Raw genomic sequence first — 23,298 nt, forward strand, 5'->3', positions numbered from 1 at the left:
TCCAGCTTCATGGCTGTCTGTTTTGAAACTGTCTGAAACAGAAACGCAGTGTCCCTTGGGGAAGAACAAGTCTAAAATAAAACAAAACCCCAAACTCTAACTATAGACATGTTTGTTCTTTTTAAGAGAGGGGAAGGAAAAAAACAAAACAAAGGCAATTTAACAGAAAACTGAAACAAAAAACAAGTATATCTCTAAATAAAGGAAAATATAAAGCTATTCATCTAAGGACAAACTTTTTATATGCACACAATTATAATGTGCCTTCTAAGTAAATATAAGATTTTTGTATTTATGAATGTGTTCCAAGACATAGACAAGTAAACAGTTCAAGGATATTGTACCTAATTAGATTTGGCAAAGTGTAGTCCAAATGCTACCCAAAGACCTAAAGAAAAACTATGCTGATATGTTACATATTTGGCTCTGTTGACTAATGAGTTTGCCAACCACTGTACTATAGCATTCAGGTTATTACCACTATTTGCACCCTACTCTGTTCATACCAAGCAATTTATATTTCATGAATGTATATGTTTTACTTTGCAAACACATACATGCTTTGCAACCCTGCAGCACATTGTAATATTACCTCAGATATAAACAGCTTATAATCTTCTGATTTTGCTGATCCTCTTTTAGGTCTAGTTTAAAAATAAAACAAAATGTGCAGCTGAAACCAGTTTGGCTCAGTGGATAGAGTCACATGGCAGAGTAGTTTTGAAAGCAGGTCTCTTGTTGCAAATAACCAAATTTGTCTAAAATTACATTCTAAGAAAATTTCGGATGAATTATGCTTACAATAAGGATGCACACTGGAGGAAAAATGTACAGAAAGAATCATTTATGAAATTTTGCAGTATGTATAGGGTGGGGCAAAAGTAGGTTTACAGTTGTTTGGATAGAAAATAATGCAATAATTAATAAATAATAGTACAAGAATTAACTCTTGCCCTGGCCAACGTGTCTAAGTGGTTAGAGCATCGACCCATGCACTGAAGGGTCTTGGGTTCGATTCCCAGTGTAAGGCACCTCCCTGGACTGCAGGTTCAATCCCCCTGATGAGGGTGCATGTGAGAGGCAACCAATCAATATACACTGATGTTTAAAAAAAGAAAAGAAGAAGAAACTTTTACATACTCACAACTGTAAACCTGCTTTTGCTCCACCCTCATATTTCTAACTATTAAAGCACAGTTAAGTTACTTACATTTATTTTATTATTTAGGGAGAATGTGACAATAACAAATGATCATGTTACAGCTTAAATAATAAGCTATACTGATATAGCAGATAGTATCCTTAGTTATTCATTTATATAATTATCAATAATTCATGTCCAAAACAACCCTAAAAAGTAAGTGATTAATATTATCTACCTCATTACAACAGGGGAACTGAGGAATAAAAAAAGTAATTGCCCCAAGGGGACATAGTAAGAGGCACACAGGCCTCACAGCTAGGCAATGGGGCCCTGAGCCCCAACTCTAAAAGCAAATAAATAGTACTAATATCAGCAATTGCTCATTACAGCTGAGTTTTTCTGTTAAATGAAAATTCTTACCTCTGGTTTGCTAAAGCTGGATGAAACCAAGGAGCCGGATCCCACATCCAAATCCCATTGCTTTTTACCATGATTCTCTGGATCCAAGGCAGCAATTCGCCCATCTAAAGTGCTGATAATCACTAATGATCTGTAAGTTTAAAAACAGAAAAAAGTTTAAAAGATATCTAAGATATTGAGGCCCTACTCCACACACTTGAAAGAAAACCAGCCCCTCCCAGGCTTCTATTTGCAGGAGAGAAGCAAGGCCCACCTCTTCATATCACTTACTGTCCTGCCACTACTATCTGCCTTTAGCCTCCAAGACAATTGCACTGTGACCTTTATCTGTTTACATCACTTATGAAAAGTCTCTGTCTACTACTAGGGCACCCCTCATTCCCACACTCTAATCCCAATATGAAACTCAACATTCTCTGCTCTGTCTCTTCTACCTTCCCCAATCCTGAAGTCTTCCCTGAATGCTCACTTTCCTTCTTGCTCTAATGAAATCTGACTTTCCCTGAGAACACTGCTTTGGAAGCAATAACTGTTTTCTCCATACCCTTGACTGCAGGGTCTAGTGATAAGGTAGGTGCATTCCTTGTATCTTGTCACTGTCCCCAGACTACTTTCTTTCTCTCCCCTCTAAAAATCCTCAGGATCAGACTATTCCAACTATTATCCCTCTAGCAATTGTTTACTGACCCTCAGGTCACTAGCCCCATTCCATGCGCATTTTAGGTCCTGGTTTACTGTCACCATTAACAAATTCTTTCAGTTACCATGATCTGTCTACCTTGCCTCAGTCACTCACAAGTTCAGATCCTCGTCCTTGTTATTATCAAGCACAACTTCCTGTCCCACTGAAATTTCAAGCATCCTACCCCGAGCCCACAACCCCTTTCCAGCTCACCTCCTCTGTTTTCCTGACTCCTACAAACCATTGACCACACCAAATCTACAAACTATTACCTATCTTTGATACCATTATTCTTTCACTTCTTTCTCATCCAGTCCTTCATTTTGAGCACTTCCTTTCTTACACCTTCAACCCCTATTCCTCTTTTGCATGTCACACCTGACTGGCAGAACTCCAAACCTGGTTAAATTTAATTTTGACTTTTTTTTTTTCATTCTTGCATCTGTGCAGTTGGATATGGCTAAGGAAAACTGTAACCATGCTAACTGATCTCACTTTAATTACCACCAAACCTCAGAGGGACTATCAACAATCATATGCTCAACAATCATATAACACTTCCCTAGTCTATCCACTTGCCCAATGTCCTAGGTTGACTATCAAATTTCTCATTTTTCCTCAAATTTCTGACACCAGCTCTTCCAAGCTCATGAACCTCAGGGATTATGCTACCTATTTCTCAGAGAAAATCAGAAATAATCCAACAAGACTGTTTCCCACCATCACATCTATTCATTTATCTGCACCTGGACCCATGTATTCTTCTCCTCCTGTTACTGTGGGGAAAGTCCACATCCCACCCCCACCACCATTTCCACATAGGCATACACGAGAAATCACACCTGCAAATCTCTCCTCTTGCCCCAGACCAATTATTCTCCTCTACCAGACCATTCCTCTTAGTATTCCAATCTGCTATGATTTCTCCCAACATAAAAACCAACCCAGATTGCACAGAAATAACCTTTAGCTTCCAATTCATTCCTTGCCTCTTTGGGAGCAAATTTCTTGAAAGAGCTGTTATATACTCTATATCTCCAAATCCAACTATTTCTAATCAACTTTTTGTCTCTACCACTCCAATGAAATGGTTTTTGCTGGAGTCACCTGTCCCCTTCATATTGAAAACCCCATGGTCAGGTCTCAGTTCACTTGACCTCTGATCAGCTACTTCTCCTGCCCACCACAAAACACACTCTTAACTTGGTTTCCAGAACACCGCATTCTCCTGATTATGACTTGCTTACAAATGTTCCTCACTTTATTGCAGTGGTCTGGAACCAAATCCGTAAAATCTCCCAGGGCTACCTGTATGGCTAGCTCACTTGGCTCAGAGGAACGCAAATACCCCTGATCATAAAAGTCAGGTGGAATGCCTGTACAAACCAGTAAAGGTTCACAGGTTCCAGACCCACAGGGTCTTAACAAGTACCCCAGGTGAGTCTCATATTAAGGCCGGTTTTGGCAAACATGATTTAACTAAAAGGACTATTTCCTTATAGTGACATTATTATTATTATTATTATTATTATTATTATTATTACCTGAAAGAAGGCCTATTGATCAATTCTGTCAGTAAACTCTATCTCTTACCTAACCTTGCTTTAGTTTCCTAAGGCAATGTTTGGATGACTGAACAACAAGCACTACTAGCTCCTCTCCAGAAAGGTCATCAGCAACCTCATCTTCCAATGGCCAGATCCATTCTCCTAGTCAGGTGTCTCCCTGTGGCAGCAGGTGACAATGTGCGGCTCTTATTCTGGGCATTCCTCTTTCCCTGGCTTCCACAGCACCAGCCCTGCATCCACCCTCATTTGCATTCCTGCTCTCAATCATGAACAAGCAGGCATGGAGTTCTAGCTTTCTCCAATGCCCACAGCTTCACCTATTACATGACAGCTCCTCCCTCTCCCAACTCTGCTATGGCATTTTCAGCAGGACATACTTGTTCTTTGCCACAAAGCATGCAGAAAACTTAACTTTTTCCCACACATTCCACACATTTCTCTATCCACCCTGTCTCTTGTCAACTCTACCTGCTCCCTCACACTCTACATTTAAACAACAATCATGTACTCTTGATTCTATAACTTTAGCCTCTTCTAAATCTTTCCCTTCTAGTTCATTACCACTGCCCTTCCCCTGGAACAGTCTCATTAATTATTAGAACACTATAATAGCCTTTCTGACATATTCTCTTTCCCTTCTGCTCTTCCAACAGTTTTGTTTCCACAAAAGAAACCATGTAAACTTCTGACGCTCCATGTGCCCATTAAATAAAGTCCACATGCTTAGGTATGGCCCACATCTCTGCCTGCCCTCCCCACACACAGACACACACACACACACAGACACACACACACACACACACACACACACACACACACACTCATTTCTAACCTTTTCAACAAAGTTCCCTGTTAATTCATTTTGTCTCAAGTCTTAAATGACTCCATTTGCCCCATAAACACCACTTCTAATGAATTCCCATACTTTAGGGGAAATATTTAACTACCAAACAAAATATTCAAGATTTCTGGAAAGAAGTAGCTAAAATTACTATATTAAGTTTGATATAATTCTAGCTCAAAGCAAATGAAAATTGACTTTTAATTTTTTTCCTGGTGATATATATTTTAAAATTTTGCCGAAACTGGTTTGGCTCAGTGGTAGAGCATCGGTCTGCGGACTGAAAGGTCCCAGGTTCGATTCCGGTCAGGGGCATGTACATTGGTTGCGGGCACATCCCTGGTAAGGGTTGTGCAGGAGGCAGCTGGTCGATGTTTCTCTCTCATCGACGTTTTCTAACTCTCTCTCCCTCTCCTTTCCTCTCTGTAAAAAATCAATAAAATATATTTAAAAAAAGAAAAAAAGAAAAAAGAAATAAAATAAAATTTTATTTTTAGCCCTAGCCAGTTTGGCTCAGTGGATAGAGTGTCAGCCTGCAGACCAAAAGGTCCCAGGTTCAATTCTGGTCAAGGGCATATACTTTGGTTGCAGGTTCCTCCCTGGCCTGGGCCATGGTTGGGGCTTCTGCAGGAAGTAACAGTTAATGTGTTTCTCTCAGATCAATTTTTCTCTCTGACTTCCCCTCCCTCTTCCACTCTCTCTAAAAATAAATAAATAATAATAATGGGAAAATCCTTGGAGCATTAACAAAACAATTAAAATTTTTATTTTTAATTACATTCAATATTATTTTGTATTAGTTTCAGCTGTTCAGCATAGTGGTTAGACAGTCATATACTTCACAAAATGCTCTCCCGATATTTTCAGTGCCCACCTGGCACCATACATACTTATTACAATACTAGTGTCCAGGTGCATGCATTTGTGCACAATGAAAGGAAATTAATTGGAAGAAATATTTTAATATTGCTATTTGTCCTTTCTCTATAATAGAAGTGATAACCAAATTCACGATCGACAATGACAGATCGAAACACACACATGTGATTGGCACCAGCAAGAACTTTATATGTATCGTGTATGCGAGAGTCAACTTAGCATTTTATAGATACAGAATAATCTTGCTTAATTAGACCTGCTTTCTAATTGAGCTAAACTTTTTCCAGCCCAGTAAAGCACCCTAACTTCTCTTTTAGGTAATTGTCAGAAACACAGCAGTAAATGTCAGCACAAAGCAGATTATTATTATAGATCATGCAGGGAGAACAAAGGGTAAAATATTTAACTGTAGCAGTGTTTTACTATATTCTGCACATTGAGAAAACCTGAAGTAATTTTCAAGGTCCACCATTATTTACTTCTTTTCAGTTGGGTCAAGTTTCTAAGCTTTCTAAATTTGTTTGTGGCTAATGAAAAAAAAAAAAAAAGATTTCACACCTATTCCAGTACTCCAGGACTTCTATCAGCATCAAATGAGATGAGGCATGGGAAAACACTTCACAGACATTTGGTTAAAGTGTAAAATGTTTGCACCTGAATATAAAGCCAGCTGTGTTCCTGGGCTCAAGAAACTCCAAGAAGGGTAGTCGCCAGGAAGAGGAAGCTGGGCATTGCTATGTGACGTCATTACCCGGCACCCACAGCAATCGTTTTCGGGATGGGCTGTGGGTCACATTTTGCGCCATGGGGTCTTGGCAGCATTGGCTGAGATTTGGTGGGGTGTCACTCGGGTGTGGTGGCAGGGCCTGTGTCCCACTCGGAGGAAGCCAGTGTCCCTTTGTCGGCACCAGGTGCGTGATGCTGTTTATTTTTAAACTAGAGGCCAGTGCACTCAGTTGTCAGCTTCAGACCACATTAAAGCACCACTCAACCACCTCTACAAAATGATGCACTCAAGGGCCCTGCTGAAGGAAGGCCTGCTCTATGTGGTTGGCCCCTACACAACTGAACCTCCTGGATGGTAGGAGTCCATCTTGCAGCCTATTGGCCTAAGGGTAAATCCCTCTCACTGATATGCCAATAACAATCAAGGTTCAATTACACCAGAATACACAGCCCTCAGTTGTGTGTGTGTGGAGGGGGGAGGGTTGCACCTGGAGCTCCCAGTTTGGGTGACTGGAGAAACTGTGCCACTGGGCCCTACAAGACACCTAATACAAAAGGCCACTCTACCAAGTCTGGTAGATGTAGAAGCTCCACCTAACACGTGGATACCAACACAAGGAGGCTGCCAAAAGAGGAGACAAAAAGACAGGTCCCTAGCTTTGTGCAGTGACAGTATCGTAGCCAATGAGGTATATCCGAGGCGCGATTATTGCTAATTGAAAACAAAGACATGTCCCTAATGAAAGAACAGAACAAACTCCAGAAAAAGAACTACACAAAATGGAGACAAGCAATTGACCGGATGCAGAGCTCAAAACACTGATTACAAGGATCCTCAATGATCTCAGTGAAATGTCAATAAAGTGATAAGAAAAGAGCCCAGGCTGGTGTTTCTCAATGGTTAGAGCATTGGGGATCACACCCAAGGGTCATGGTTTTGATTCCCAATCCAGAGCACTTAGCTGGGTTGAGAGTTCACTCCCAGCCCCCAGTGTGCAAGGAAACCAATCAAAGTGTCTCTCTCACATTGCTATTTCTCTCTCTCCCTCACCCTCACTCCCTTGCACTCTCTCTCTGAAAAGCAAATGGAAAAAATATTCTCCGGTGAGGATTAGCAAAAACAAAACAAACAAAAAGACAGGAAACAGCCCTGGCCATTATGTCTCAGTTGGTTGGTCACTGTATCATGCACTGAAAAGTTGCTGGTTCGATTCCTGATTGGGGCACATGATCAGGTTGTAGGTTTGATCCTGTGAGGAGCATACAGGAGGCACGTTCACATCGACATTTCTCTCTCTCTCTCTCTCTCTCTCTCTCTCTCTCTCTCTCTCTCTCTCTCTCCTCTCTCTAAAAATCAATAAAAATATTTTTTACATAGAAAACATAAAAATGAAACTAGAAAACATAAAAAAGGACTAGTCAGAAATTAAGCATATACTGACTGAAATAAAGAATAATACACAGAAATTTAACAGTAGAGGATTTTGAGAATCAAATCAACAATTTAAAATATGAGGAAGCAGAAAACACCCAATCAGAGGAACAACAAAAAAAAAAAGAATCGAATTTTGGGGAGGAAACCAAGATGGCTGCATAGGTAAACGCCTAACTGCAGCCTCACACAACAATTTCAAAAAATACAACTAAAATATAAAGTGGACACTATCCAGAACTACAGGAAAGTTGGCTGACTGAAAATTCTACAACTAGAAAAAAAGAGAAATACAGAAGGAAAATCGGAGGAGCTGTAAAAGCCTAAGGTACGGAGACACAGTGCACACGGGAAGAGGACGGAGCCGGAAAGGAGGGGTGGCTGAGTGCCGGGCTGGTGTTCCCTAGCAGGAAGGAGATAAAAGCTCCAGACTGTGCTGAACCCCAGTTCTGACAGCACTGAACCCCAGTTCTGGGCGAGACCCTGGGGTCCCAGACTCATACAGAGGGATTCTAGGTTGTAAGGTAGAAACTCAGGGGAGCTGCGAAAGGCAGAGCCCCGGAGTCACACACATTGCCCGCAGAGGAGGGACTGTTGACTGTGCCGCTAGATTGCCCTAGCGGGAAGGAGACAAAAGCTCCGGACTGTGCGGAGCCCCAGTTCCGATTGCACTGAACCCCAGTTCTAGACCAGACCCTGGGGACCCAAGCTCATATGGAGGGAATCTGGGCTGTAAGATGGAAACTCAGGGGAGCGGCAAAAGGCAGAGCCCCGGAGTCGCGCACATTGAGCACAGAGGACTGACGGTTGACTGTGCCACTGGATTGCCCTAGCGGGAAAGACAAAAGCTCCGGACTGCACTGAACCCCACTTCCAACTGCACAGAACCCCAGTTCCGGGCTCATTGGGGGAGAGACTAGACTTTCCGGTAGTGAGTGAAACTTGAGGGCACCTTTCTGTCAGAGGGGCTTGCAGTGAATACCAAAGGACACTGAGGAACACTGAGACTCAGGAACCTCATAGGGCAGGGCTGACAGGAAGCCAAGGCTACAGGCTCCACACTGAAACTCCACCCCATCCAAGCTGAGCACAGAGGCTTTTGAATAAAGTGTCTCCTGGCATAGACACAGCTGATCCTCACAGCCAATTGGCCTGGAGGTCAATTCCTCCCAGTGATACTAACAACAATTAAGACTTAACTACCGTGTTTCCCTGAAAATAAGACATCCTCCGAAAATAAGACCTAGCGCATGGAAAGATAAGACATCCTCTGAAAATAAGACCTAGTGCAACTTTGGGAGAAAAAATTAATATAAGACACTGTCTTATTTCTGGGGAAATAGGGTACAAAAGACTGTACACACAGTTCACAAAGGGGTGCACCAAGAGTGTCACCTCAGATAACTAGGAGGCTGACCCACTAAACCATATAGGACACCTTAACACACAAAGCCACCCTACCAACTCAGAGAAGCAGCAAAATGCCGAGACAAGGAAACAGATCACAAACAAAAGAAATGGAGGACAACAAGCGACTGGATATAGAGTTCAAAACCATGCTTATAAGGTTTTTCAAGAATTTCCTAGAAAAGGCCAATAAAATAAACGAGACTTATGAGAAAATGAAAAGGGATCAACTAGAAATAAAGAATACATTGTCTGAGCCGAAGCCGGTTTGGCTCAGTGGTAGAGCGTCGGTTGGTCTGTGGACTGAAAGAATACATTGTCTGAAATAAAAAATATTATACAGAGTCCTAAAAACAGAATGGAAGATCACAAGAATCAGGTAAAAGATTTGGAACACAAAGACCCAGAGGAAACTCCTCCGCAAAAACAAGAAGAAAAGAGAATCCAGAAAGTTGAAGATAGTGTAAAAAACCTCTGGGACAACTTTAAGTGAACCAACATCAGAATTATAGGGGTCCGAGAAGATGAGAGAGAGCAAGATACCAAAAATATATTTAAAGAAATAGTGACAGAAAACTTCCCCCACCTGGGAAAAGAAAGACTTACAAGTCCAGGAAGTGCACAGAACTCCGAACAAAAGTAACCCAAAGAGGACCACACCAAGACACATCATAATTAAAATTCCAAGAGCAAAAGACAAAGAGAGAATATTAAAAGCAGCAAAAGCAAAGCAGGTGGTTACCTATAAAGGAGCACCCATACGATTGTCAGCTGATTTCTCAACAGAAACCATGCAGGCCAGACGTGAATGGCAAAAAATATTCAAGGTGATGAATAACAAGAACCTACAGCCAAAAATACTCTACCCGGCAAAGCTATCACTCAGAATCGAAGGCCAGATAAAGAGCTTCACAAATAAAAAAAAGCTAAAGGAGTTCATCACTGCCAAACCAGAATTATATGAATTGCTGAAAGGGGTTCTTTAGGAAGAAGAAGTACATAAAGATAAAAATTATGTACAACAAATATGTAACTGTCAACAAGTGAATCTAAAAACCAAGGGAATTAAAAAACCTGATGAACAATATGAACTGTTGAATATAATAGAATCAGAGGTATGGAAGGGGAGTGGACTGTCTATTTCGGAGAAAAGAGGAGTGGGGGGGTGTGGGAAGAGACTGAACATAAACTGTGCACCTATGGATGAGGACAATGGGTGGTGGGGAAAGGGCAGAGGGTGGGGTGGGAACCTGTTGGAGGGGGGGGAAATGAGGAACTTTTGTAACAATATGAACAATAAAGATTTATTTTTAAAAAAAGAATCAAAAAAATATGAAGATAGTGTAAGGAGCCTCTGAGACAACTTCAATTGTGCCAATATTCGCATTATGGGGGTGCCAGAAAGAGAAGAGAGCAAAATATTGAAAACTAATTTGAAGAAATAATGACAGAAACTTTTCCTACCTGGTGAAAGAAATAGACTTACAAGTTCAGGAAGCACAGAAAGTCCCAAACAAGAAGACTCCAAAGAGGTCCACACTAAGACCCTCATAATTAAAATGCCAAAAATTAAAGACAAAGAGAGAATTTTTTTAATAATAAATCTTTATTGTTCAGATTATTACAGGTGTTCCTTTTTCCCCCTCCTCCCCATATCTCCCCCCTTCCCCTGATTCCCAGCTCCACCCCATGCCCTTACCCCCACCCCTGTCTTCATCCATAGGTGTAAGATTTTTGTTCAATTTCTTCCCGCACCCCTCAGACCCCTATCCCCCTGAGAATTGTTAGTCCAATCCCTTTCTATGTCCCTGATTCTATTATACTCACCAGTCCATTTTGTTCTTCAGATTTTTTATTCACTTGATTTTTAGATTCACTTGTTGGTAGGTATGTATTTGATGTCTTTTTGTTGTTCATAGTTTTTATCTGTACCTTTTTCTTCTTCTTCTTCCTCTTCTTAAAGAATACCCTTCAGCATTTCATGTAATCCTGGTTTGGTGTTGATGAACTCCTTTAACTTTTTCTTGTCTGTGAAGCTCTTTATCAGACCTTCAATTCTGAATGATAGTTTTGCTGGGTAAAGTAATCTTCATTGTAGGTTCTTGTTGTTTATCATTTTGAATATTTCTTGCCACTCCCTTCTGGCCTGCATAGTTTTTTTTGAGAAATCAGCTGACAGTCGTATGGGTACACCCTTGTAGGTAACTAGCTGTTTTTCTCTTGCTGCTTGTAAGATTCTCTTTGTCTTTTGACCTTAGCATTTTAATTACGATGTGTCTTGGTGTAGTCCTCTTTGGATTCTTCTTGTTTGGGTTTCTGTGTGCTTCCTGAACTTGTGAGTGTAATTTTTTTTTTTTTTTAACCAGGTAGGAAAAGTTTTCTGTCATTATTTCTTTCAATAGGCCCTCAATATCCTGCTCACTCTCTTCTGGCACCCCAATAATCCGGATGTTGGTATGCTTTAAGCCATCCCAGAGGCTCCTTACACTATCCTCACACTTTTGGATTCTTCTTTCTTTCTGCCTCTCTGCTTGGGTGATTTTTTTCTTCCTTACATTCCAGATCTTTGGTTTGATTCTTGGGGTATGTTGATCTATAGTTGAGCTTCTGTATATTCTTTATTTTAGACATTGTATGCTTAATTTCTGATTAGTCCTTTTTCATTTTTTTGGTATTCTCATTAAGGTCCTTGAAGGTCTCACAAAGCTTCTTGGAGGTCTCATCAAGTTTCTCAGTGGTGTTTAGAAGATTCTTGAGTAACCTTATAAATGTGATTTTGAACTCTGTGTCGTCCAGTAGTTTACTTTCCTCCATCTCTCCCATTCATGACATCTTTCTGTGTCTCATTTTGGCTGCCTCCCTGTGTTGATGGAGTGGCTTTGTGTGGTAGGTGACCTATAGGAGTCAGGAGTTCAGCTTCCCCAATCACCTGAGGTGGTCCCTTTTGGTATATCCCTTTGTGGGCTGAGTGCAAAGTCTTGGTATAATTAAGCCTTGTTTGCTGTTTGTATACTGGGAGGAATTGATCTCCAGGCCAATTGTCTGTGAGAACCCGCTCTGTCTATAAAGGAAGAACTGCTGCGCTGGAGAAAGGCTTTGTTTCAGTGGGGCTTTGGTGCTCACTGAGTCTGTCTCCCAAATGTGTCACTTATGGGTGTGAGTTGTTGAAATTGACCACTAGGAATACTGGCTTCTGGATCTCCAATGGGGTGCAGTTCAGTTACTGTTTGAGGCCACCCTGCAGGAGCTACCGTAAGAACTACAGTTTTCTCCTGTTTGCTTGGGACTTGGCAGTCTTATTGCTGGAGCCACAGTTTATATCATTAAGCTGCCACAATACAGGCCATTTATATATAAAAGCAGTTGTGTAGTGCCTGGACGGGTCTGTAGAATGTGTGGGTGGGGCCTCAGGGCAGGGCCTCAGGGTGGGGAGGGGTCTCAGGACTTCACTAGGTTGGAGTGTGGCTAACAGCGATGGCTGCTGTCAGCCGTCCCTGCCCTTCCATGTTCCCAAGTCCCCACGTTTCCAAGTTCCTGCTTCCCTGCGATCCAGCTCAGTAAACAGTGATTGCTTCACGCACCTCTGTAAGAGAGTCACCCTCACTTTCGGACCGGATGGCCGACAGATCAGCTTCTCCCCATAGGCATCTGGGTCCCCCACGTGGCCCCAGAAACTGGATTTCAAAGTGATCGGGAGCTTGTTTCCTTTCGGGTTGAACAAAAAAAGCCACCTGCCCAGTCGCCCAACACCAGCCCAATTCGCATGCCTTCGTACCTAGGCTTCTCAGCTTCTCAGCGCTTGTGCTCCTTTCTCTTTCAGCCAGTCTCCCCGTGGTTTTGGGTGATAGGTGTCCTTTATATTAGTTTTAATTTTTAAAATTGTTGTGTGAGGAGGCAGACAAGTTGTTTACCTATGCCGCCATCTTATTTTCCCAAAGAGAATTTTTTTTTCTTATTTTTTATATATTTTATTGATTTTTTACAGAGAGGAAGAGACAGGGATAGAGAATTAGAAACATTGATGATAGAGAAACATCGATTAGTTGCCTCTTGCACACCCCTTACTGGGGATGTGCCCGCAACCAAGGTACATGCCCTTGACCGAAATCAAACCTGGGACCTTTCAGTCCACAGGCCGACGCTCTACCCACTGAGCCAAACCAGTTTCAGCCCAAAGAGAATTTTTAAAGCAGCAAGAGAAAAGCAGTTAGTTACCTACAAAAGAGCTCCCATATGACTGTCAGCTGATTTCTCAAAAGAAACTTTGCAAGCCAGAAGGGACTGGCATGAAATATCCTATCCTATATAATAAAAGGCTAATATACAAATCAACCAAACAGCAGAACGACCAGTCGCTATGATGCGCCCTGACCACCAGGAGGCAGACACTCAATGAAGGAGCTGCCCCCTGGTGGTCAGTACGTTCCCACAGGGGGAGTGCCACTCAGCCAGAAGCCAGGCTAATGATTGGCGAGTGCAGCGGCAGTGGGGGAAACCTCGCCTGCCTCCTTGGCAGTGCTAAGGATGTCTGACTGATGGCTTAGGCCCGCTCCCTGGAGAAATCCTCTGAGAGCTCCCAGACTGTGTAAGGGCGCAGGCCAGGCTGAGGGAAGGCCCCCCCCTCTGAGTGCATGAATTTCATACACCAGATGTCTTGTTCAAAATAATGAAAAATAGCCGAAACCAGTTTGGCTCAGTGGTAGAGCGTCAGTCTGCAGACTGAAAGGTCCCAGGTTCAATTCCGGTCAAGGGCATGTACATTGGTTGCGGGCACATCCCCAGTAGGGGGCGTGCAAGAGGCAGCTGATCGATGACTCTCTCATCGATATTTCTAACTCTATCTCTCTCCTTTCTCTCTGTAAAAAATCAAATAAAATATATATTTTAAAAAATAAATAAATAATGAAAAATAAGATTAGCCAGTAAAGCTATCATTTAGAATACAAGAACAGAAAGTTAAAGGAGTTTATCACCATCAAACCAGTATTGCATGATATGTTAAAGGAAAAGATAAAAACTATGAACACCGTCAAATTCAGAGGGAAGGTAGGGGAGCAGAGATCAACCAAAGGGCTTGTATGCATGTATATAAGCATAACCAATGGACACAGACGCAAGGGGGATGAGGGGATGAGCAGGGGGTAGGGAGAGCAAAGAGGGAATAAGGACACATATGTAATACCTTAAACAATAAAAAAGTAAATATATAAAAAATAAAAAATATGAATAAATGGCAATAACACATATCTAAAACAACTGAATCTAAAAAGACAAAAACAAAACAAAAACAAAATAAATAAGCAGAAGAGAAACAGATTCATAAATACAAAAAACATTTGGACATTTTCCAGATAGGAGGGGGTTTGAAGCTGGGTGAAAAAGGTGAGGGGATTAAGAAGTACCAAGTGGTTGTTACCAATAGTCATGGGGATGTAAAGTACAGCAAAAGAAATGTAGTCAATAATATAATAGTCTAATAACTATGTATGGTGTCAAATGAGTGAGAAATTTATTGGGATTACCACTTAGTAAGTTGTATAATGTCTAATCACTGGGCTGTACACCTGAAACTAATATAATAGTGTATCTCAACTATAATTGAACAATAAAAAATGATTTAAAAATAAACATGTTCTTGTCCAAAAACAAACTAATACTCACTGTACTTTACTTCTTAGTCCCCACCTACTAAGTAAATATTCAAATCAAACCTCCTTTATTTAAACATATCACAAGACTATCCAGGTCCCAAACGAAAACAAATATAATGTCAAAAGTTACCAACAAGCCGTACCCGGTTTGGCTCAGTAGATAAGAGCATCGGCCTATGGACTGAAGGGTCACAGGTTCGATTTTGGTCAAGGGTATATGCCCAGGTTGTGGGCTCAATACACAGTAGTGCAGGAGGCAGCCAATCAATGATTAGCTCTCATCATTGATGTTTCTATCTTTCTGTCCCTCTCCCTTTCTCTCTGAAATCAATAAAAATATATTTAAAAAAATTAAAAGTTATCAACTATACTTTATAACTTTGACATATCCACTAGATATGTCAAAGTGGTCGGCAAACTCATTAGTCAACAGAGTCAAATATCAACAGTACGATGACTGAAATTTCTTTTGAGAGCCCAATTTTTTAAATTTAAACTATATAGGTAGGTACATTGTTATTAATTTAATTAGGGTACATGGTATTTTGTGGAAGAGACACACTCAAGGGGCCAAAGAGCTGCATGTGGCTCACGAGCCGCAGTTTGCCAACCATGGCACTAGACCTTAGAGAAACACAATCTAAGTTTTCAGTGTTATAAACAACATGCAAGTGACAAACATCCTTTTCCTACTATTATAGATTAAGACATTTTTGGAAGCACATTTTTTTTTACTTTAAGAAACATTTTTAATCAAAATGGTTATTTACAAATAGAACAGGGTGAAAAAATAAAAGTAACATTACCCTCTCATATTTAGTCCTGTAACCTACAAGTTGTCCTCTTTGTATTTTAAAACATTTTCTAATAAAATATAAAGTAGCCCCTCTCTTACAAAAAAAAAAAAAAAAAAAAAAAAAAAAAAAAAAAGGAAAGGGAAAAATAAAACAGATGGAATTCCTAGGCAGTAAAGCATGAAGAGCCACGTCCAAGCTACAGATTACAGCAGCTGACAAAGACAAGACGCCCTGTACAAATTATGTACAAATTAAATAGAGTCCCCTCAATCCTAGCACATATCATATCCAGAGTTCAGATGTCAATAAAACTAAAAAGACAGTTGTAGACAGGAAGGCTTGTCCATTGCTTGTATAAAGTCTGTTTATTTTGTTACACATAAGTTCTTCTTTAAATGTGCATTTTAGTCAATGTTAAAAGTCTAGAGTTGAAAAAGTTTCAACACTGCATTCTGAGATTCTATCATTCTATGGTCATATTTTTTTTAAAGCATGACTAAGAATCTGAAAACCTATACAATTTCTGGTTCACAAAATCTATACCACTGGTTCACATCAGATCAGTTTGTGAAAGGACAGAGAGAAGAATAAAGAAGAACAAAATCATCTGGCAGAGTATTTTCATGCTATCTCCTTAAATTTAAAAAATCAAATTAAATATGCACAAATTGAAGGAGCACCATAGATTATCAAATTTTGTAACTTTTGTTACAGGGGAATTAGAGGCAGAAAAAAAGGAAACAAATACTTTACAAATTAGAGTGACTGTTAAAATAAAACTAGTTCTTGACAATTTCTGAGTTTGTCAGATGTCCTCAATAGGAAGATGCCCATCCCATCCCAAGAACCACCACCAGTAACACTTTTAAATTGCTATTTCTGTTGGAGTCAGAAAACTGGTATCTCAAATTATGCCAACTTGTATAAAACCTAACAATGAGGTGATGGTCACTTTCTTCCCAACTTTGTGCAATGGCCATCCCATTTAAATTTCAAATAAATGTAATATTTAATAAACATACGTTAGCACTAACAAGACTGCTATCAGAAAACTACCTTTATTTTAGCTACTTTAAAAAAAAGTTTTTAAGTTATTCATTCACATGCTTGAGGTGCAGAATAAGCATTTAGAATGAAGCCAATGAAAATGCCATCAAAAGAAAAAAATGCCTGGCCTTGTAGCTCAGTTGGTTAGAGTGTAATCAAGATACACAAGATTTTGGATTCAATCCCTGGTAAAGGCGCATATCAGAATCAACCAATGAATGCACAAGTGGAACAACAAATTGACCTTTCTGTTTCTCTTTCTCACCCCTTTCCTCCCTTCCTTTCTCTCTCTCTCTAAAATCAAAAGAAAGGAAGAAAGGAAAGGAAGAAAGAAGGAAGGAGAGAAGGAGAGAGGGAGAGAGGGAGGAGAAGGGAGGGAGGAAGGGAAGAAGGAGGAAGGAGAGAAGGAGAGAGGAGAGAAGGAGGAAGGGAGGAAGGAAGGAAGGAAGGAAGGAAGGAAGGAAGGAAGGAAGGAAGGAAGGAAGGAAGGAAGGAAGGAAGGAAGGAAGGAAGGAAGAAGAAAAGAAAAGAAAAGAAAAGAAAAGGAAAGGAAAGGAAAGGAAAGGAAAAGGAAAAGGAAAAGGAAAAGGAAAAGGAAAAGGAAAAGGAAAGAATTCGTGACCCTTATATTGCTTCTTGGGCATCAAGACAACATGCAAAAATGACCATCTTTGTCCTGACTGGTTTGGCTCAGGGGATAGACTGAGGACTGAATGGTCCCAAGTTCGGTTCTGGTCAAGGGCATGGTCAAGGGCATGTACCATGGTTGTGGGCACATCCCCAGTAGGGGGTGTGCAGGAGGCAGCTGATCGATGTTTCTCTCCCATCCATGTTTCTAACTCTCTATCCCTTCCTCTCTGTAAAAATCAATAAAATATATATTTTTTGCTGAAACCGGTTTGGCTCAGTGGATAGAGCGTCAGCCTGCGAACTGAAAGGTCCCCGGTTTGATTCCAGTAGAGGGCATGTACCTTGGTTGCGGGCACATCCCGGATAGGGGATGTGCAGGAGGCAGCTGGTCGATGTTTCTCTCTCATCGATATTTCTAACTCTCTATCCCTCGCCCTTCCTCTCTGTAAAAAATCAATAAAATATATTTAAAATAAAATAAAAAATATATTTTTTTTAAATGACCATCTTAATTCCCTACCTCCCTCTTTTTAAAAGTTTGCAAGTGGCAAAATTCTTCATAGCTGTTTGTAATAAACACTTGGTTAATTCAAATCTTTCTCCTAATTCTCCTTCTTGAAACATAATATTAGCCTATTATTATGAATTGATATTCTCTCTTTTTTTTTTTTTTTAAGAAAATCTAGAAAAAAAGTTCTATAAACACTGCATACTTACCTCCTGATGACTCTATCAATTTACTTATCCAAAGTTTCTCAAACTTCCCACGTTATCTTAAACTACCAGGCAGACTCCTGAATCTGGGCCTAGACAATTGTTTGCCAAAAGTCACTCACATTCTGCCAGGCAAAATTCCTCTATTTTCATTTTGTTTCTGAGAAAAGTGAACCTCCTGCTTGCCAAGTAGTATCTTCCCAACTACCTTCACCTGCTCTTCCAATCTTCTTTATCAACCTGTGCAAATAGGCTCTCTCCTCTGTGTGTGTAATTAAGATCAGAGGTCCCTGTTCCTAAAACTGTGAGGGAAGAAGGAGCTGGGAATGAAAAGGAGAAATTTTTAACCCCCCTCTTGCTATCTGCGTACCCTATTGCTTTAATAAACCCTTTAAGTGCACTCATCACCAAATCCCTCATTCTTCTCAGTCTTTACTCTACACCAGCGTTTTTCAACCGCTGTTCTGCGGCACACTAGTTGCCTGGTGTGCCGTAGGTGCAGACAAGACAAGAATTTTATAATTTTTCACTATTTTGTTTACTTAATATTTCATAATAAAGTAATTATAAAATACTTTGTGTTTATTTGATTCCTATTCAAGAGAATTACTTTATATATAGTCAATATAGGCACAGAGTTAAATTTTTTAACATTTTCTAATGGTGGTGTGCCTCGTGATTTTTTTCATGAAACAAGTGTGCCTTTGCCCAAAAAAGGTTGAAAAACACTGCTCTACACCACCAACTTAGCCAGTAGTAGTTGTCTCCTTTGCTGTCATGTCTCTTCTAAAAATAGGGCATTTTCTGAGGATTTATTATGAGCCTCATTTTCTCACAGCTTCAACTATTTATCAAACTTCAGTCACTCATTTCCACTTGCCTACCCAAATATCTTCCGCTAGACCAGTGGTTCTCAACCTTGCTAATGCCTCGACCCTTTAATACAGTTCCTCATGTTGTGGTGACCCCCAACCATAAAACTGTTTTCGTTGCTACTTCAGAACTGTAATTTTGCTACTGTTATGGATCTGAATGTAAATATCTGTGTTTTCCGATGGTCTTAGGCTCTACAGTCTAATACTGCTTCCTGGGCATCAACCTGTGAGTTGCCTAAGACCATCGGAAAACACAGATATTTACATTATGATTCATAACAATAGCAAAATTAGTTATGAAGTAGCAACGAAAACAATTTTATGGTTGGGGGTCACCACAACATGAGGAACTGTATTAAAGGGTGGAGCATTAGAAAGGTTGAGAACCACTGCTCTAGAGCCTAGAGTCTTGCCTGAACCTACAAATCACCATGTCCATCATCAAACCCCTTCTCTTTTCTTCCCTGCTCCCCTAATCCTCTCACTTTCTGGCCACTCAGTCCCAATCTTTGGATGGGAGTACCAAGGTAGGTAGAACTGATTCATTTGCTAGGAACCAAGACTCTACCTCAAACATATTCCCTCTGTTCTACATCCATTTAACAGCAAACCTCTCCTCTGAACTGTTACAACACTGTCCTTGTGGTATCACATCAAGCTTTCAGTATATGTTATTGCTGGAGAAACATTTCTTAAGTACAAACTTTAATCAGGACTGGCACTTAAGATACTTCACACATCACTTATCCAACTGTAATGTGCATGTGAAGCACACGGTAATCTTGTTAAAACACAGATACTTCCTCAGTAGGTCTGAGTAGTGCCTGATTCTGGACTTCTAACATGCTTCCTAGTGATGGCCATGCTGTTAGTGTGAAGCTAGATCTATACAATATGGCCCCAGCTATTTTTCTAGTCTCATTTTTTACTCCTCCTTGCCCAGCAATCCTGAATGTCTGTCTATATCTCTCACATACACACAGGTCTCACACAGATGTATATGAATAAGAGATTCCCAAGCCCAGCCAATGTGGGGTGTGGGTGTGGGATGTGGCTCAATGGTTGAGCACTGACCTAAGAACCAGGAGGTCACAATTCAATTCCAGGTCGGGAGCACATGCCCAGGTTTCAGGCTAGATCCCCAGTGGAGGATGTGCGGGAGGCAGCAGATCCATGATTTTCTCTCATCCACTGATGTTTCTGTCTCTCCCTTTCCCTTCTTCTCTAAAACCAATTAAAATATATATATTTTTTTTTTTTAAGTTTCCCTAAACGTATTTTCCAGCTTTTGTGCCTTTTGCTGTTTCCTCAAGTTTTGTGTCTGCCCATCATAATTCTAACCACTTTTCAGGAACCACCTCATTCTTCCTCAGCCTTTTCTTATCTTTTCATCTATCTCATCACCTATACCCCACCAAATGAAAATCACAAAAACCTCCAGACACTGGTGGTAATTAATTTGCACTGCTTCTGCTTTGTAATGTCATGGATCACCTCACATAATCCTAGGGGCTAGACTCCACACTCTTCCAGGAGGGCTGGATCTGCACATCCGTTGGAACCCCATAGCATCATGCAGGCATTTGTAAGTGCCCACAATAACCTGCTTCGGTGGATTTGTAATCTAAGAAAAATTAAACATCTTAATTCATGGAACTTACTTTGAGTAGGCACTTTAGAAGTTTCAAGATAAAACACTCTTCCAGGAAAGTTAATTAATTAGCAAAGCCTATGAAAATTGTCAAACATTTGCTATTTTAAAAAAAATCCTATATAATAAAGAGCTAATATGCTAATTAGACCAAACAGCAGAATGACTGTCTGGATGACAAGCAGGGGCTGTGAGGGCAGAGCCCCTTGCACAATTTCATGCATCGGGCCTCTAGTTTACATATAAGCATTCAAGTGGTGAGACTTTTATTACTTACTATCTTACTTATAGTTTGCAGGTACATAGATCAAGGTTCCAATATTTAACGAAAATCAAATCTATTTGTTATGATCTTCTAATCAGTATGTTATAAACCTACAATACTTTGTGACCTACAATTGTAGCCAACCCCTGGTTTAATTTACCTAACACTGCTTTTATCATCCCATTTATTAAATGGGACATCACTTTCTCTCCAGGTGTGTTAAGACAGCTGTCTGAAAAGTACTTTACTATTAAAATGCTTTACATTTGTGACCAGACTTAGAAAAGTGCTTTAAAACATGTATCTTTAAGTACCATTTTCAAGGAGGCTAATCAACTCAACCAGACAGTCCTATATTTAACGTTTATATGGTAAATTCTCTACATATCAAAACTGCCAAAATTCAAGAACCTACCTATAGCTCTTAAACTTTATCTAGTGTGCTCAAAAATTGTCTGGTTTGCTTGTTAAATTTGCAGATTCGAGGTTCTTACCTAGAAAAAATCTGATTCAGTGGATCTGGAGTGGAGTTTACTAGCATCCCCAGGTATTCTGATGCAGGTTTTCCCAGATCTCAATCTGAGAAGTACTGACATTACCCCCTGCTCCGGGGCACGACAGGGTTGTGTTTAAAGGGGAATTTAAAGCCCGGTAGGCTTGGCTCAGTGGTTGAGCGTGGACCTAACAACTAGGAGGTCAAGGTTGGAATCTCAGGAAGGGCTTATGCCCGGTTGCGGGTTCCATCCCCAGTGTGGGCATGCAGGAGGCAGTCGAGCAGTGATTTTTTTTTTCTCTCTCTCCTTCTACCTTCCTCTCTAAAATAAGTAATATATATATATATATATATATATATATATATATATAGGTGTGTGTGGTGTGTGTGTGTGTGTGTGTAATATATATATATATATATATATATATAAACAAATAAAAACGGGAATGTAAAAATCTCTCCGTAAAGTCCTCTCCCAAAACAGCTGTCACACCAGCACAGAAAACTGGTGACTCACAGAAGAAAAGAGGGTGGGGTGGGGCTAAAAGTTCCTTGGAGTAAGAAAAAAGCCCAAAACAATCGAGGGGGAAAAACGTTTCTTTCCCATCTCTGCTCTTCTGAGATCATCCCCAAAGCACCCGCCAGACAGACGGGAAGGCGGCTCGCGCTCGCCCCATCTCCGCCGGTTCTCCGCCGGGGAGAGGTCGGAGCCTGAGGACCCGGCCCCCCAACCCTCGCGGCGCGCGCAAACCAGCCGCTCCCCGAGTCGGCGCCCCTCACCTGCCATGCGGCTGCAGCTCTGGCTCTTGGTCGGGCTCGGGCTCCCAGGGCTCCCGCTCGCCCGAGGCCGCCGGCAACGCCTCTGCATCCTCCACCGTCACCTCAGCCGCCGTGAGCCCCGTAGCCGACACCCGCGCGGCCCAGGTGGGAGCCGCCGCGGCCCCCAGGCCAAACGCCGCCTCCACCGTCGGGGCGGGCAGGTCTTGGGCGCGCCCCGCAGCTTCCGTCAGCGCCCAGAGCCCCAGCAGCAGCAGCAGCAGCAGCAGCAACGGCCGCGGCCCCGCGAGCGGCCCCGAGCGGGCAGCGCGTTCCATCAGCGGCCCGCCCGGCGCGCGCGCATGGAGGTGAAGTCGCCGCAGACCCCGCGCAGCTGAGCTGGGATCCCAGCAGCCTGACAGCCAGCCTGGTCCTCCCGCCACGTCTCACCTCGGTCTCCGCCACCGCCCCTAGAGTGACAGTCGTCCTCGGACTTCACTCATTGAGCAAACTTTCCGCGCGTCTCCTCTCCGATTGGCCGCGGTCACTGCCACTCTGGGAACCCGAGCTAGTCCTGTTGGAGAAGGTGGGCTTTCCCCGATTGTCAACATCACGCCTGCCAATCAACTCTCACTGTCCCCTCCGAGGCCCCGCCCTGTTCCGGAAGCGGTTACCCGTAGAAGGCTAGAAGTTCATTGGTGGAAGCGGATGTCCGCAAAGCTCTGAGATAACTTCTTCCTGATTGGTTGGAAGGGGCACTTAATACGTGGCCAATTCTGACTGCGGAAAGGTTGGTCCCTAGTGACAGGAAGGCTTGGAGGCGAGTCCTGGGTGCTCCAGGGGCGGAACCCCTTAAAGGAGCTGCCACAGTGGCTCTTCTACAGCCTGCTGTGTTTAGAAAGGCAAAAGCAAAGCGAGAAACATAAGTGACTGCATAAGCCAGCCATGTGGTTGGAAGTGAAAGGGATGAAGTGGTTTTAGAACACCATATCGAGTGCAGTCCCTACGGTGCTGAGAGGTGAGGCTTCTTAGAAATGCCTGCGATCTATTATAACAGGAGATCCTGTCTACTCCACAACCCTTCCCCTTCGGAATTTGTCCAAAGTCACTGAGCAGAACCGCGACTTTAGCCTGAGCCTTTTGACCCTGCTGTGGCATGCTTTATACCTCATATCGGACTTTGGAGAAGAAAGAGATAAAACTGCAAAAGTCAAAACTGGAGATTTGAATATTCAGCTAAGGAATTGGAGCCTCGTGCAGCAGTTAAGGACACCCTGAAGGTTTTTTAGCAGAGGCATGACGGAATGAGAGTTATGGTTT

At 41.7% G+C, this 23,298-nt stretch overlaps 1 protein-coding gene and 1 pseudogene across 8 annotated transcripts in view; one reads left to right on the top strand and one right to left on the bottom strand.

The window, feature by feature from the left end:
* The window catches only part of EIF2AK3 (eukaryotic translation initiation factor 2 alpha kinase 3), a 118,906-nt gene extending 96,366 nt beyond the window's left edge, over positions 1-22,540 (bottom strand). For 3 of the 8 annotated variants that reach the window (XM_045584195.1, XM_045584193.1, XM_045584192.1), the window contains exons 1-2: positions 22,003-22,519; positions 1,565-1,694 (exon numbers count right to left, since the gene is read on the bottom strand). In XM_045584195.1, the coding sequence (XP_045440151.1) occupies positions 1,565-1,694; positions 22,003-22,316 (444 nt within the window). In that variant the 5' untranslated portion in view covers positions 22,317-22,519. Of the gene's footprint in view, positions 1-1,564; positions 1,695-22,002 lie in introns of all 8 variants that reach the window. The other 5 variants (XM_036444471.2, XM_045584194.1, XM_045584196.1 and 2 more) reach the window with 5 other exon arrangements.
* LOC118724972 lies at positions 6,916-7,004 on the top strand (annotated as a pseudogene).
* Positions 22,541-23,298: the final 758 nt, after the last annotated feature.

This window comes from Pipistrellus kuhlii, unplaced genomic scaffold (genome assembly GCF_014108245.1).
Source record: "Pipistrellus kuhlii isolate mPipKuh1 unplaced genomic scaffold, mPipKuh1.p scaffold_m20_p_2, whole genome shotgun sequence".
Lineage (NCBI taxonomy): Eukaryota > Metazoa > Chordata > Mammalia > Chiroptera > Vespertilionidae > Pipistrellus > Pipistrellus kuhlii.